Raw genomic sequence first — 13,957 nt, 5'->3', positions numbered from 1 at the left:
GATTCGAACCCAGCCTGGGCCTACCAAACAACAATGACAACTACAACAACAACAAAAATAGCCGGGCATTGTGGCAGGCGCCTGTAGTCCCAGCTACTTGGGAGGCTGAGGCAAGAGAATCACTTAAGCCCAAGAGTTTGTGGTTGCTGAGAGCTGTGACTCTACAGCGCTCTACCGTGAGCGACATAGTGAGACTCTTATCTCCCAAAAAAAGAAGAAGATGATGATGATGGTAACCAATATTCGTTGAGACCTTTTTATGGCAGGCAGTGTTCTGAGTACTATACAGTCATTTAATTTAATCATCACAACCACCATACAAGGGAGATAATGATATTCCACATTTTAATTGTAGAATAAGTTACTAAGATAGTGATTTCTGAGATATTTTATGTACACAATGAAATGAACAGAAAATGGCTTTATCTAAACCTTTCCTTGATTTTGTACTTGATTTAATGACCGAGTAAGACTTTGAATTACAAGCACAGGTAGGAAAAGCTACCAAGTTAGATTTTATTTTTCCCTCTAAAATAATGGTATCGTATTTATGACACAAGTCCCTTATACTTATTTCTTAAATATACCTATACTTATTTTAATGTATTAGAAATGGTGCCAAGACACATTTTAATTTTTTCCCAGTCTGAAGTTGGTTATGTTTTAAATAAGGTCCAGAGGAGTTAACAGAACATAAGACCACCTTTTCATCTGCAAGAGTTACCAAAGTAAATTTTTCAGAATAACCAACCACCCAAGAAGGGGCTAAATTAAATCCAATATTGAGCACCCCATTGCACCTAATTAGCACACTGGGTGGCATTTTGTGATGACAATAACAATAATATGCTCTGCCTCTAGAAAAACCATTATTTACAGATCCTATTCTGTAAATCTCTGCTTGATTTCTTCCCCAGTTTAACTCTTCCCTGTGAAAGCCAGCCTTGAAAATCTAGGAGCTGCCTCCGTTTACTTTAGCCCAAATCCCATATCCAAACAAAGTGCATTAAAAATAAATTATTACAAGTCCTATAAAGTAACTTTCACTGAGGAAAGGACTAAACATGAAACGTTACACACATATCACCCCCTACAGGCATACCTCGGAGATACTTTGGGTTTGGTTACAGACCACTGCAATAAAGCAATTCACACAATTTTTTTTTGTTTCCCAGTGCATATAAATGTTATATTTATACTATAGTGTAGTCTATTATAAGTATGCATTAGTATTATGCCTTAAAAATGCATACCTTAATTTAAAAAAGACTTTATTGCTAAAAAATGATAAAGATCATCTGAACCTTCAGCAACTCATGATCTTTTTGCCAGTGGAGGGTCTTGCCTCGTGTTGATGGCTGCTGGCTGATCGGGGTGGTGATTGCTGAAGGTTTGGGGTGGCTGTGGCAATCTCTTAAAAGTAAAGACGGTAAGTCAGTCTGCCTTGACTGACTCTCCCTTTCATGAAAGATCTTTCTGTAACATGGGATGCATTTTACCTACATCCTCTTGCTGTTGTATCAACTACATTTATGGAATATTATAAATCCTTTGTTGTCATTTGAACAGTGTTCACAGCATCTTCACCAGGAGTAGATTCCATCTCAAGATACCACCTTCTTTGCTCAGGCATAGGCAGGAAGAAACTGCTCATCTGTTAAAGTTTTAATAAAAGATCACATCAATACAGGCCCACTTCTAAAACTAGTTCTCTTGCTATTTCTGCTTCATCTACATTTACTTCTTCACGGAAATCTTGAACCCCTCAAAGTTATCCATGAGGGTTGACATCAAGTTCTTCCAAATGCCTGTTAATAATGGATATTTTTATTTCCTCCCATGAAACACAAGTGTTCTTACTGGCATCTAGAATGGTGAATCCCTTCCAGAAAATGTTCAATATACTTTGCCCAGATCCATAATGAGAATCATTAACTATGGCAGCTATGGCCTTATGAAATATATTTCTCAATAAGACTTGAAGGTCAGAAGTTCTCCTTGATCTATGGGCTGCAGAATGGATGTTGTGTTAGCAGGCATAAAAACAGCATTAATCTCCTTACATACTATCATCTGTGCTATTGAGTGACCAATATGAATTGTTAGTAATATTTTGAAAAGATTTTTTTTTTTCTGAGCATTAGATCTCAACAGTGGGCTTAAAATATTCAGTAAACCGTGCTATAAACAGATGTGCTGTCATCCAGGCTTTGTTGTTCCCATTAATAGAGCGCAGGCAGAGTAGATTTTATGTAATTCTTAAGGGCCCTAGGATTTTCAGAATGGTAAATGAACATTGGCTTCAATTTAAAGTCACCAGATTGTGAACTGGCAGCACCCATAGCTCAGTGGTTAGTGTGCTAGCCACATGCTCCAGCGTTGGTGGGCTCTAACCTGGCCCAGGCCAGCTAAACAACTGCAACAACAACAAAAAAAGCCAGGCGTTGTGGCAAGCACCTGTAGTCCCAGCTACTAGGGAGGCTGAGGCAAGAGAATCTCTTGAGCCCAAGAGTTTGAAGTTGCTATGAGCTGTGATGCTACAGCACTCAACCGAGGGTGATAAAGTGAGACTCTGTCTCAATAAAAAAAAAGAAAAGAGATTGTGAACTAAAAATAAAATCCTAACTGAATGGAACCCTCTTGGGAAAAGGGATCCCAGAAACAACTTAAAACTGAGTTCCCAGGAGAGATAAAGCAAAACATACCATGGGCACGATTTCCTTCCATAAATATTCATGATTCCTCATATAACTTGGTGAATATGTATATTTGAGTACCCTGCTCAGTATAAAATCTGTTCTCTTTTTTGTCTTTTTTTTTATTTTTTTGAGACCGAGTCTCACTCTGTCACTCTGGGTAAAGTGCTGTGGCGTCATAAGCTCACAGCAACCCCAAACTCTTAGGCTTGAGCAATCCTTTTGCCTCAGCCTCCCCAAGTAACTGAGACTACAGCTGCCCACCACAATGCTCCACTAGTCCATTTTTTTAGTTGAGATGGGATTTTGCTCTTGCTCAGGCTGGTCTTAAATCCCTGAGCTCAAGCAATCCTCCTACCTCAGCCTGTCAGAGTGCTGGGATTACAGGAGTGAGCCACCGTGCCCAGTCTTTTTGTCTTTTCTTTGAAGTACACGTGCCTGGCTTCTGGTTGGGGCCTTGCTTCCCAGCTGGTTGGAATAGCTGCCCAACAGGCTGCGACCTTTTATAAGAAGTTAAGCTCTTCTTTTTCCAAAGTATAAACCTCATTAATTTTTTTTTTTTTTTTTACATTAACAGGAGTCAGCTTGTCCTATGAAGCTGTGAAGCCAGGCACTAACTTCTCCTGTTAATGAAAGGCCCAGATGGCATGTTCCACCAATATTTGGTGGTTTAATCTACATTGGAAATCTGGAGTGATCTAAGCTGAGTCTTCTGGCTAACTTGCTGCCGCTTCTGCGCCCCCACTTGGTGCTTCACCTTGCACTTTCATGTTATGGAGATGGCTTCTTTCTTTAAACCTCTTATATAAAACTAACCTCTACTAGCTTTCAACTGTTCATCTGCAGCTTTCTCACCTCTCAGCCTTCATAGAAGTGGAGAGAGTTAGAGTCTTGCTAACTCTAGCTCTAGGTTTTGGCTTAAAGGAATATTGTGGCTGGTTTGATCTTCCATCCAGACCACTTAAACTTTCTCCCTATCAGCAATAAGGCTATTTTGCTTTCTCACCATTTGTTTACTAGGATAGCACTTTTTTTTTTTGAGACAGAGTCTTACTCCGTCGCCCTGGGTAGTGTGCTGTGGTCTTATCGTAGCTTACAGCAGTTTCAAACTCTTGGGCTCAAGTGATCCTCCTGCCTCAGCCTCCCGAGTAGCTGGGACTACAGGTGCCCACCACAATGCCTGGTTTTTCTATTTTTAGTAGAGATGGATCTTGCTCTTGCTTAGGCTGGTCTTGAACTACTGAGCTGAAGCAATTCATCTGCCTTGGCCTCCCAGAGTGCTAGGATTATGCCACCGGCCCCAGCCCTATGATTAAAGTTTTAAATTTTAAAATTTAAAAAAATTTTTAAATTTTTTTCAAGAACTTTTCATTTGCATTTATATCTTGGCTAACAGTTTAGCACCACCAGGCCTAACTTTCAGCCTATCTGGCTTTTAATATCTCTTCCTTACTAAGCTTAATCATTTCTACCTTTTGTTTGAAGTAAGAGATGTATGAATTTTTCTTTCACTTTAACTCTTAGAGGCTATCATAGGGTTAGTGACAGGCCCAATTTCAATATTATTTTTCTCGGGGAACAGGAAGTCTGGAGAAGAGAGAGAGAGGCAGGGAACTGGTATCTCATCGGAGCAGACAGAACACACATTGATCAGTTAAGGTCACTGTTCTTGCTCTACAGACACAGGTAATGGTAACAAATAACAATTGCAGCAGAAACATTGATGCTCGTTGATCACGGATCACCATAACAGATACACTGAAAAAGTTTGAAATATCACAAAAGTTACCAAAATGTGACACAGACACAAAGCACATGCTGTGGGAAAAATGACATTGGTAGACTTGCTCAAGGGAGGGTTGCCAGGAGCCTTCGATTTGTAAGAAAGTGTGTGTTAAATGCAGTAAAACAAGCTATGCCTGTACTGTTACCGCCCTCCAGGGAGGATACACTGAGACAGCAGGGGTCATAGCAGAGAAAGCTGTAATAGTGCAGGCACCATTAGAGGAAATGGGATGTTGTCCAATCTGTCTCCTCAAGAGTTTGAGAGAAAGGATTTTTAAAGATATAATAGTTTGGTAGGCAAAGGGTTAGGAAATTGGATCTGTTGGGTTCAGGGCAGGATCATAGGGGTGTAGAAACGGCCTTTTTGTGTTGTCGTGACTCAAGACCAGTTGAGTCTGTTCTTCATGTGGACCACTGGTCTGGGCCTGTGCGCAGAGTATCTTAAAAACTAGCCTTAGGTTTCACAAGGGTGATGTTATCTGTGTGAGCAACGAAGAAAGCTAAGAACCTTTAAGACCATCAGCTATAAAGTGGCTGGTTATATACATATCCTGTCACAGTTCCTACCTGTGGCTCTTTGTTAATTTTTAAAGGGCAGTTTCGGGGCCCATAGGTAGTCAGGAAAAGCAAATATTTATGGCTGCAGGGATTGGATGAGTCAGAGCTCACTGCACGACCTGCAATTGCCTAATGCTCGGCGATCTGGGTGTCTCCGGGGTGGCAACTGGCATTTCCCGAGGGCTCGGCTAGTCTCTCCCGACGCAGAGGCGGAGACCGCGTCCTTCTCTATGGTCCCCAGAATTACTGGGAGAAGCTCTAACTCTCCGGAAGGGCCCTCCGGGCGGCGCGGCCAGGGGGGGAGGACCGGAGCAGATGCGCGGGAGGAGAGTGGAGGAAAGGAAAGGGAGTGGGTAGCGGAGGGGCGGGGCGGGACGGGACGGGGCGGGGCGGAGGAGGAGAGGGAAGAGGAGGAGCGGGGGCTGCAGCCTGGATTCCGGAAGCCAAGCCGTCTGGGGGTCCCGCAAACTGGGTGGCTATGAGCTCGGCGAAGGGGCTCCCCGGGGCTCGCCCCGCAGGTAGTCCAGGGGGCACGGAGGGAGCGCGGGGCGGGTTCGCGTTGTGTCTTGGCCGGAGGGGACACGGGAGGGACGCGGGCTTCGTCGGCTTTGCCGGATGGCCTCAAGTAGTTGTGGGTCTTGCAGGGACGCGCTTGTGTCCCGAGAGGATAGAGTCGCTCGTTGGTCCGGGAAAACACCTCGCAGACCTGGCTGGCTGCTCCTTGTGGTCGCGCGGAGCCGAGGCGTGGCCCTGCCGCCTTTGTCCACCCAGCACTGAGGTCTTCCCAAGCGCGCCGGCCATTTAAACTTTAAAAGGCGGGCTCAGCTGGTCGTGAGGTTCCTCCTCGCCTGGTTTTATGAAAAGTTGGGGGTGGGGGTGGGGTTTAATCTTATTTGCTAACTTCTAAGTAAAAAATAAAAAGCAGCAGGCGTTCTGAATAAGGAAAGTATCATAGCCTTTGGGTGCGGGTGCCTGTGCTTAGCCTGAAAGCAAAGACCTGGCCGTGGCGGCGGGGCAGCCCCGGTATCCCCTGCATCCAGGAAACCTGCTGCTTCCTGTCCGTTTAAGTGAAAATCACAATAACTTTTTTCTACAAAGTAATTTACTGCTAAACACATCCTATAAAACGTTCTCCCTGTTAATTACCATATGTTACTGGTAAAGTTTAGAAACTTCCAGCCTAGCTAGGGAAAGGAAAAAGAAAGTTTGACCCGCCAACAGTTGGTTATTGAGTGCCCTCCTTTCGGAGCTTCTTATTCTTTGCTGTACAAAGGAAGCCTTGCTCCAGAGGCACCATGGTCGTTCAGGAAGTGGCCTTGTCGTGGATGAAGGGTGCAGGGGCCTGTGACAGTCTCCCGCTCTGGAACAAGTGGTGAGGGGTGGGAAGCCGGGCAGCAAGCCAGGGTGGCCGGCCACTCGTCACTGCACCTCCCCGTCCATCCTTGCTCTGCGATTCCTTTCCTTGCCTACTCCCTTACTTTTCTTTCTCCACCCCACCCCCTTCAACGTATGGTCTAGACTTACTCAACTTCAGGTTATTTAACAAATTGTTGATGGAGGATTATAGGTACTGCAGTAAATGAAGACGATGACAGTAGAATGACCAAAGAATGTATTTGTGTAACATTCTCTCCACTCTGTTTGCAAGATTATTTCTTATTTTGCAGGTAATAGTTGGAGTGAGAAAGCATTGAGCTTTGTTTATCAGCAAACAGTTTCCCTTCGTTTTTTTCTTATCCGTTCTCTCTGGAAAGTTTTGCTTTTTTTGAGACAGAGTCTTACTTTGTTGCCCTCGGTAGAGTGCTGTGGCAGCATAGCGCACAGCAACCTCAAACTCTTGGGCTCAAGCTGTTCTCTAGCCTCAGCCTCCCAAGTAGCTGGGACTACAGGCTCCTGCCATGATGCCTGACTATTTTTACAGATGGGGTCTTCTTCTTGCTCAGGCTGGTCTTGAACCTGTGAGCTCAGGCAATCCACCTGCCTTGGCCTCCTAGAGTGCCAGGATTTCAGGTGTGAGCCACCACACCTGGCCCAATATTTTGGCTTTTAAACTAACCAAAATAGGACAGTCTTAAGAGTTTGAAAGTCAGAAGGAGGATGGGAGTTCTCGCTGTGTTTTACTACCATAAGCCAAAAACAAATTAACAAAAATCAACTTTTTGTTAATAGGTGGGGAACAAAACATGACAGAAACAGATGCCTTCTATAAAAGGTAAAAATGTGCTCTTTTCTTAAAAAGGACTCTTTGGTGGGCATGATTGGCCTGTAAAAATCAAAGTGAGAATGGGACCTGGGAACTAAAAAGTAGAACTAAGTATGCAAGTTTTAGCATTTGGGGAATTGATTTGTAGATAAGACTCTGGTTGTCAAAGGACTGGAGTGATGGTCAGAATAATTGGTATGATCAATGGTAATTGGTATGGCATGAGCCTACAGCTAGAGCTTGGCCCTTAGCCAGGCTGTTGTCCTCAGTTACTGGATCTGGGGAATTAGCGGAAAAGACATCCAGACACAGGGTTAGGGATCAGGATGGCGCATGGCCTCTGTTTACCAATTGGTACAGAAATGTTTCAGGATTTTCCTTTCCTGAGCATGGCCCTTCCCAGAGCACACCAGGGGAATATCAGCCTGGTGAAGGAAGAGGTAGCAATGTACCTCCTTTCTACACATTGACCTTGGGCTTGGAGGAACTCATTATTTAATATGAATTTAAGTGATTGTTTTTGAACTTTTCATTAACAGAGAAATGTTTGATCCAGCAGAAGAGTACAGAATGGACCACAAGAGAAGAGGAATTGCTTTAATCTTCAATCATGAGAGGTTCTTTTGGCACTTAACACTGCCAGAAAGGCGGGGCACCAGTGCAGACAGAGACAATCTTATCCACAGGTAGTTCTACTGTCAAGATGAGACACTTGAGTGAAAGCAGAATTACTTACCACTCATAAGATAACAGATCAAGAGCATTTGATGATAAGCCTCACTTGGACAGGGCCTCCCTTAAGAACTTGCCTGAGTTATCTTCCTTACTCTGTTCTATTAAATATTAACAGGCTTTGCACTGTTACTAACAGACTTGCATAGTAGACAGCAATATTCTAAACTGAATTGGCTATCATGATTAAATCTTTTCCTCCCAGTGGGTGAAGCAAGGAAAATCATAATTGTCATATTTAATTTTTTTCTCCTAAAGAAAGTAAATTTATGTCATAAAAATGTGTAGGGTCCTCAAATTTAAGTATTGTTTGATTAAAGATTAAATTATTTCTTTAAAGAATACATTTTCCTCTTCCCCTAATCATATGAATGCAACTATTAGACAACTTTGAAAAGCTTATAAGCTAACATTCCATTTAATGTATCACCAGGTTTTCAGATCTAGGATTTGAGGTGAAATGCTTTAATGATCTTAAAGCAGAGGAACTACTACGCAAAATACATGAGGGTAGGTTGTTTTGCTGTTGTATACATTCATCTTTCTTTGATAGGATTTAGTCCTTTATCTTTTCTATAAAAACAGTACCCACAATATCAATATAGCATGGGTTATAGGTTTTGGTTGTGCCTCTTTATTACCCACGAGATTTAGAGACCTTTGCAAACTGTTATGCCTTCAAAGTTTATACTTAGCAGACTGCTAATTATAGTCTACTACTCTAGAAGTGAATGAAATGATCTGTTGATTTGGTGGTGAAAGTCTAGAATGCATATACTACAGGTACTGGGCAGTCAATAGACTTTTTTTTTTTTTTTGTAGAGACAGAGTCTCACTTTATGGCCCTCGGTAGAGTGCCATGGCATCACACAGCTCACAGCAACCTCCAACTCCTGGGCTTAAGCGATTCTCTTGCCTCAGCCTCCCAAGTAGCTGGGACTACAGGCGCCCGCCACAATGCCCAGCTATTTTTTGGTTGCAGTTCAGCCGGGGCGGGGTTTGAACCCGCCACCCTCGGTATATGGGGCCGGCGCCTTACCAACTGAGCCATAGGCGCCGCCCCAACTCATTTTTTAATTGACTCTTTTCATACCCCATTTTTTACTGCTTCAAAATATGCGTCTTGATTTATTATCTCCTTAAATTTCCACAACATCACTGCAATAGGTATTTTAATTATAATGCAACTTATAATCATTGCTGCATGCCAAGTTTTCAAATGACTTGCCAATTAACTATTTTGATATTTGGATAATTATTCTAAACTTTCTTCAGAGCACTCTCTTCTTTAAACTATATATCATTTTAACTGGCTGCTTACCAGATTTTCTGCTTTGCTCATAAGCTTTGGAGGCTATCAGTTTCATGTCTTTATACTCTTTTGGAAGGTCTCAGTGCTGCAGAGTGAAGGTATGGCCTTCCCTGGAGATGCAACAACATGTGGGAAGTTGCTGAGTAGCAGTTTCTGGGTCTTCCCCGTCTGCTCTAAGAAGGTCTTCAAAGAAACTTAATTGTCAAAGTAGCTTGGATTCTATTTTATTCGAGATGGGATCTCACTCTGTTGCCTAGGCTGGAATGCAGTGGCATGATCATTGTCACTGCAACCTTGAACTCATGGGCTTAAGCAGTCCTCCTGGCTCTGCCTCCCAAGTAGCTAGGGCTTGTACCTCCCAAGTCATTCTTATTTTTTGTAGAAACAGACTCTTGCTATGTGTCCTAGGCAGGTCATGAACTCCTAACCTCAAACCTCCTAACCTCCTCTGGCCTTGGCCTCCCAAAGTGCTAGAATTAGCCACCACACCTGGCCATCCATAATGGGATTGAATGCCTCCTTGGATTTAAAGGGGGTTTCTCATGTTAATTCCTTTGTTTTCTACATCATTCAGTGTTTAAGAAAAGCTAAATAAGGCGGTGCCTGTGGCTTGAAGGAGTAGGGCGCCAACCCCATATGCCGGGGGTGTTGGGTTCAAGCTCTGCCCCGGCCAAAAATCACAAAACAAACAAACACACAAAGAAAAGCTAAATAAACTTCATCTAACTCTTAAATTGAATAAGGTTGGGTTTTTAAAATCAGATACAGTGTAGTATAAATTCTGCTTGACTGAAGATTAAATTATTTCATTACAGATATTTTAAAAGAACACATTTTCTTCCTCCCCCGGTCATATGAATGTAACTATCTTAATATTAGTAAATTGAATTTTTATATATAGATATCAAGCATCATATTTTCATTTCTATGTGAACTTTTGGGGGGCCTTTTGTAGTGTCAACTTCTAGCCACAAAGATGCCGATTGCTTTTTATGTGTCTTCTTGAGCCATGGAGAAGGGAATCACATATATGCATATGATGCCAAAATTGAAATTCAGACATTAACTGGCTTGTTCAAAGGAGACAAGTGTCAGAGCCTGGTTGGAAAACCCAAGATATTTATCATTCAGGTAAGACTGATTACATTATCATCTTATTAAAGTCCCTGTTTTTATACATGTGATAAAATTCTAAAGGCCAATTTTGAAAGTAACTAGAAAGGTCCTTTTTGAATCTTGGCCTATCAGAGTTGTACTTTGAGCTATTCGTAATAATTCTTTCTTCACACTCACTATCTTTATTACATAGAAACACTGTTTGGATTGACATTGGAAGTGACTCACAAAATAGTCAATGTGCTACTCAGCCAGGTGTCAAGGTAGAGCTACTGAGAAAGGTGTCTGCTGATTGAAGGGTGCCAGGCAAGACAGCCTGATCACACTGAGTTTGCTTTGGGAGCTGGAGAGCATTTAATAAGCCAGTAGAAAGAATGTAGGAATAAAGACTTCCAGTCCTAGCATGCTTCATGCCTTTCACATTTCCCCTTAAGCCAAGATTGCCCCCCTTCACCAGCCTTGGGGGTGAGTGGTTATAAGAAAAGAAGTATAGGCGGGTGGCACCTATAGCTCAAAGGAGTAGGGCGCTGGTCCCACAGGTGGCGGGTTCAAACCCAGTCCCGGCCAAAAAACTGGAAAAAAAATAAAAAGTAGTATAAGCTCGGTACCCATAGCTCAGTGGTTACGGTGCCAGCCACATACACTAGAGCTGGCATGTTCAAACTCAGCCCGGGCCTGCTAAACAACAAAAAAATAGCCAGGTGTTGTGGTGGGCGCCTGTAGTCCCAGCTTCTTGGGAGGCTGAGAAAATCACTTAAGCCTAAGAGTTTGAGGTTGCTGTGAGCTGTGACACCATGGCACTATACCAAGGGCAACATACTGAGACTCTTGTCTCCAAAAAAAAAAAAAAAAAAAGAAGGTGTAAGCCAGATAATCCTAAGATTAAAATAGATTGAGTTCTCCCTGTAAAAATGGGATATTAGGGATCTTCCTTTTATTTGATAACTTTGAAATTACTCAGGACTTTGTTTCTTTTGGTACTTTTAATTCTGTAACTAACCATTTCTGAAATAATTCATGCATTTAAAATGCCACAGCAGAATCTCATTAGGTCACTGTATTAATTTATAAGACTACTGTAATAAAATACCACAGACTGGGTGGCTTAGATAGCTTAAAGTCTGAGATAAACCCCTTTTTTCTGGGGTTTGTTTTTTCCAGGGCCTCTCTTATCCCTGTGGCTCACATGGTCTTTACTTCTGTACATGTCTGTGTCTTAATCTCTTCTTGTAAGGACACCAGTCATACTGGATTAGGGCCCACTCTTATAGCCTCATTTTATCTCAGTCACCTCTTTAAAGGTGTAGTCTCCAAATACAATCAGATTTGGGATAATGGGGTTAGAACTTCCACATTTGAATTTTGGGGAGATAATTCTGCTCATAAACAGTCATTTGAGTAGAATTTAGTGTTAGCCTTTGAATCAGAATTAGTGGCTAAGAATTTGAGACTTTATTTCAAAGTGGCAGCACATTAATAGGTACCCATTCTTAGGCCAGGCAGGCAAAGCCCCATCTGGAAATACTGTACCTGATTAGAAACACTTAGGGAAATAGCTTTTAAAAGAGAATACGGTTTTTGGTGCTATAGGTGTGGTTAATCTTTAAGAAATTTAAAACCACAAGCTTTTTCCTTCTCTGCAGTGTACCTTTATACCAATATAATTTTGGATGTATTTGGGGATGCCAATATTTTTTTAACCTTAACTAAAAAAAAAACACAAGTTGGGAAATGACTTTGTCGATTTTAGTCCCCTCTAAACCTGAATGTATTGCCTTCGACCTGCTTATAATGCGGCTTCTGTTGCTACTGATATGACAGCATACTGACATACACATTCACTGTACACAGTAAGCACTGGGAAGAAGTGCTGGGTAGGCAGAAGTGTTTTTGTCCTCCTTGTTCTGTAGGCATGTCGGGGAAACCAGCATGACGTACCTGTCATTCCTTTGGATGTAGTGGATCATCAGACAGACAAGTTGGACACCAACATAACTGAGGTGGACGCAGCCTCAGTTTACACATTGCCTGCTGGAGCAGACTTCCTCATGTGTTACTCTGTTGCTGAAGGTGTGTTGGTGTGTAATTTAACAGATGTATAATTGGCTCTCTTGGTTGAGTTCCTGTAAGTTTCACCTTTGATTGGTTTGGATCAGATCTTTCTATTGGGACATGATGACTTGATCCTGAAGCTCTCAGCTTAGAAAGGATTTCTTTGGCACAAAGAAATAAATGAAAGTATAAAAACCTTACAGAGAAATCACTTCTAAGCACTATATTGAGTAAAGCAACAAGTCTAATTACAGTCAGTATCAGCAGCCTATTTATTACTGACAGTGGTTGTGCTACTGTGGTAATATTCATGGAAAGCTTTGCTGAAAAATATTTTGGTTATAGTTATTCTTTGTTTGCACAGTAAATAATTTTGTTTTACTTCTTTCTAATAATCTGTGTCTCTTAATCTTAGCAATGTTTTAGAAATAGAGGAAATTGTATAGAATCTAATCCCATTTATATAAAGCTATATAGAATTAATCTCTTTTCTCACTTGAGAACAGTCAACAGAAAAATTTTAAAACCGTATCATGGACACATCTTAATCTTTTCAAGTGAATTTTGAGAGCTAATACTTCTGTAACTATAAATTATGAAGGTGTTTTTCAGTCACAGTAATTGAAAGCCAGAAAACTATGGTAATGTTTTCCTCTTCTTTTAGGCTATTATTCTCACCGGGAAACTGTGAATGGTTCATGGTACATTCAAGACTTATGTGAGATGTTGAGGAAATATGGCTCCTCCTTAGAGTTTACAGAACTCCTCACTCTGGTGAACAGGAAAGTTTCTCAGCGCCGAGTGGACTTTTGCAAAGACCCAAGTGCAATTGGAAAGAAGCAAGTTCCCTGCTTTGCCTCAATGCTAACTAAAAAGCTGCATTTCTTTCCAAAATCTAAGTAATAGGGTATATTTTTATCTTACAATCTGTATTCAAAATATCTTTCTCTTTTTATATACATAAGGATCACTACAGTGAAGCATATGGTCCTGAAAAAAAATTTTTTTTTTATTTAAATAGTTCACGTTGGACATGGTGAAAGGGTTTGCTTTGATACATAGAAACAAAAATCCTTGGGGAATTATTAATACTATACATTAAAATCTATAAGATTTTATAATTTTTTTTTTTTTTTTTTTGAGACAGAGTCTCACTATGCTGCCCTCGGGGGAGTGACATAGCATCACAGCTCACAGCAACCTCAAACTCTTGGGCTTAATTGATTTTCTTGCCTCAGCCTCTCAAGTAGCTGGGACTACAGGTGCCCACCACAACATCTGGCTATTTTTTTGTTGCAGTTGTCATTTGTTGTTTAGCTGGCTCGGACCACCTTTGAATACACCAGCCTTGGTGTATGTGGATGGCACAGTAACCACTGTGCTATGGGTGCTGAGCCTGGCCAATTTAACTTTTACATGTATTTTTTGACTGTGTAATGTTTTGAAAGGTTTTTGAAACCTAAAAATTAGGTTGCTATCCCTTAATAAAATATTTGAAATTCA

General features: G+C 41.5%; 1 protein-coding gene across 2 annotated transcripts in view; it reads left to right on the top strand.

Moving 5' to 3' along the window:
* The window catches only part of CASP6 (caspase 6), a 17,925-nt gene extending 3,968 nt beyond the window's left edge, over positions 1–13,957 (top strand). Inside the window, exons 2-8 of one of the 2 annotated variants that reach the window (XM_053565150.1) lie at positions 1,333–1,429; positions 7,209–7,251; positions 7,782–7,928; positions 8,408–8,484; positions 10,242–10,417; positions 12,313–12,472; positions 13,119–13,957. In XM_053565150.1, coding sequence (XP_053421125.1) covers positions 1,333–1,429; positions 7,209–7,251; positions 7,782–7,928; positions 8,408–8,484; positions 10,242–10,417; positions 12,313–12,472; positions 13,119–13,357 — 939 coding nt within the window. In that variant the 3' untranslated portion in view covers positions 13,358–13,957. Of the gene's footprint in view, positions 1–1,332; positions 1,430–5,417; positions 5,558–7,208; positions 7,252–7,781; positions 7,929–8,407; positions 8,485–10,241; positions 10,418–12,312; positions 12,473–13,118 lie in introns of those variants that run through there. The other variant, XM_053565230.1, reaches the window with a different exon arrangement.

Source organism: Nycticebus coucang, chromosome 1, assembly GCF_027406575.1.
Source record: "Nycticebus coucang isolate mNycCou1 chromosome 1, mNycCou1.pri, whole genome shotgun sequence".
Classification (NCBI taxonomy): domain Eukaryota; kingdom Metazoa; phylum Chordata; class Mammalia; order Primates; family Lorisidae; genus Nycticebus; species Nycticebus coucang.
This window is presented reverse-complemented; position numbering and strand designations above follow the sequence as displayed.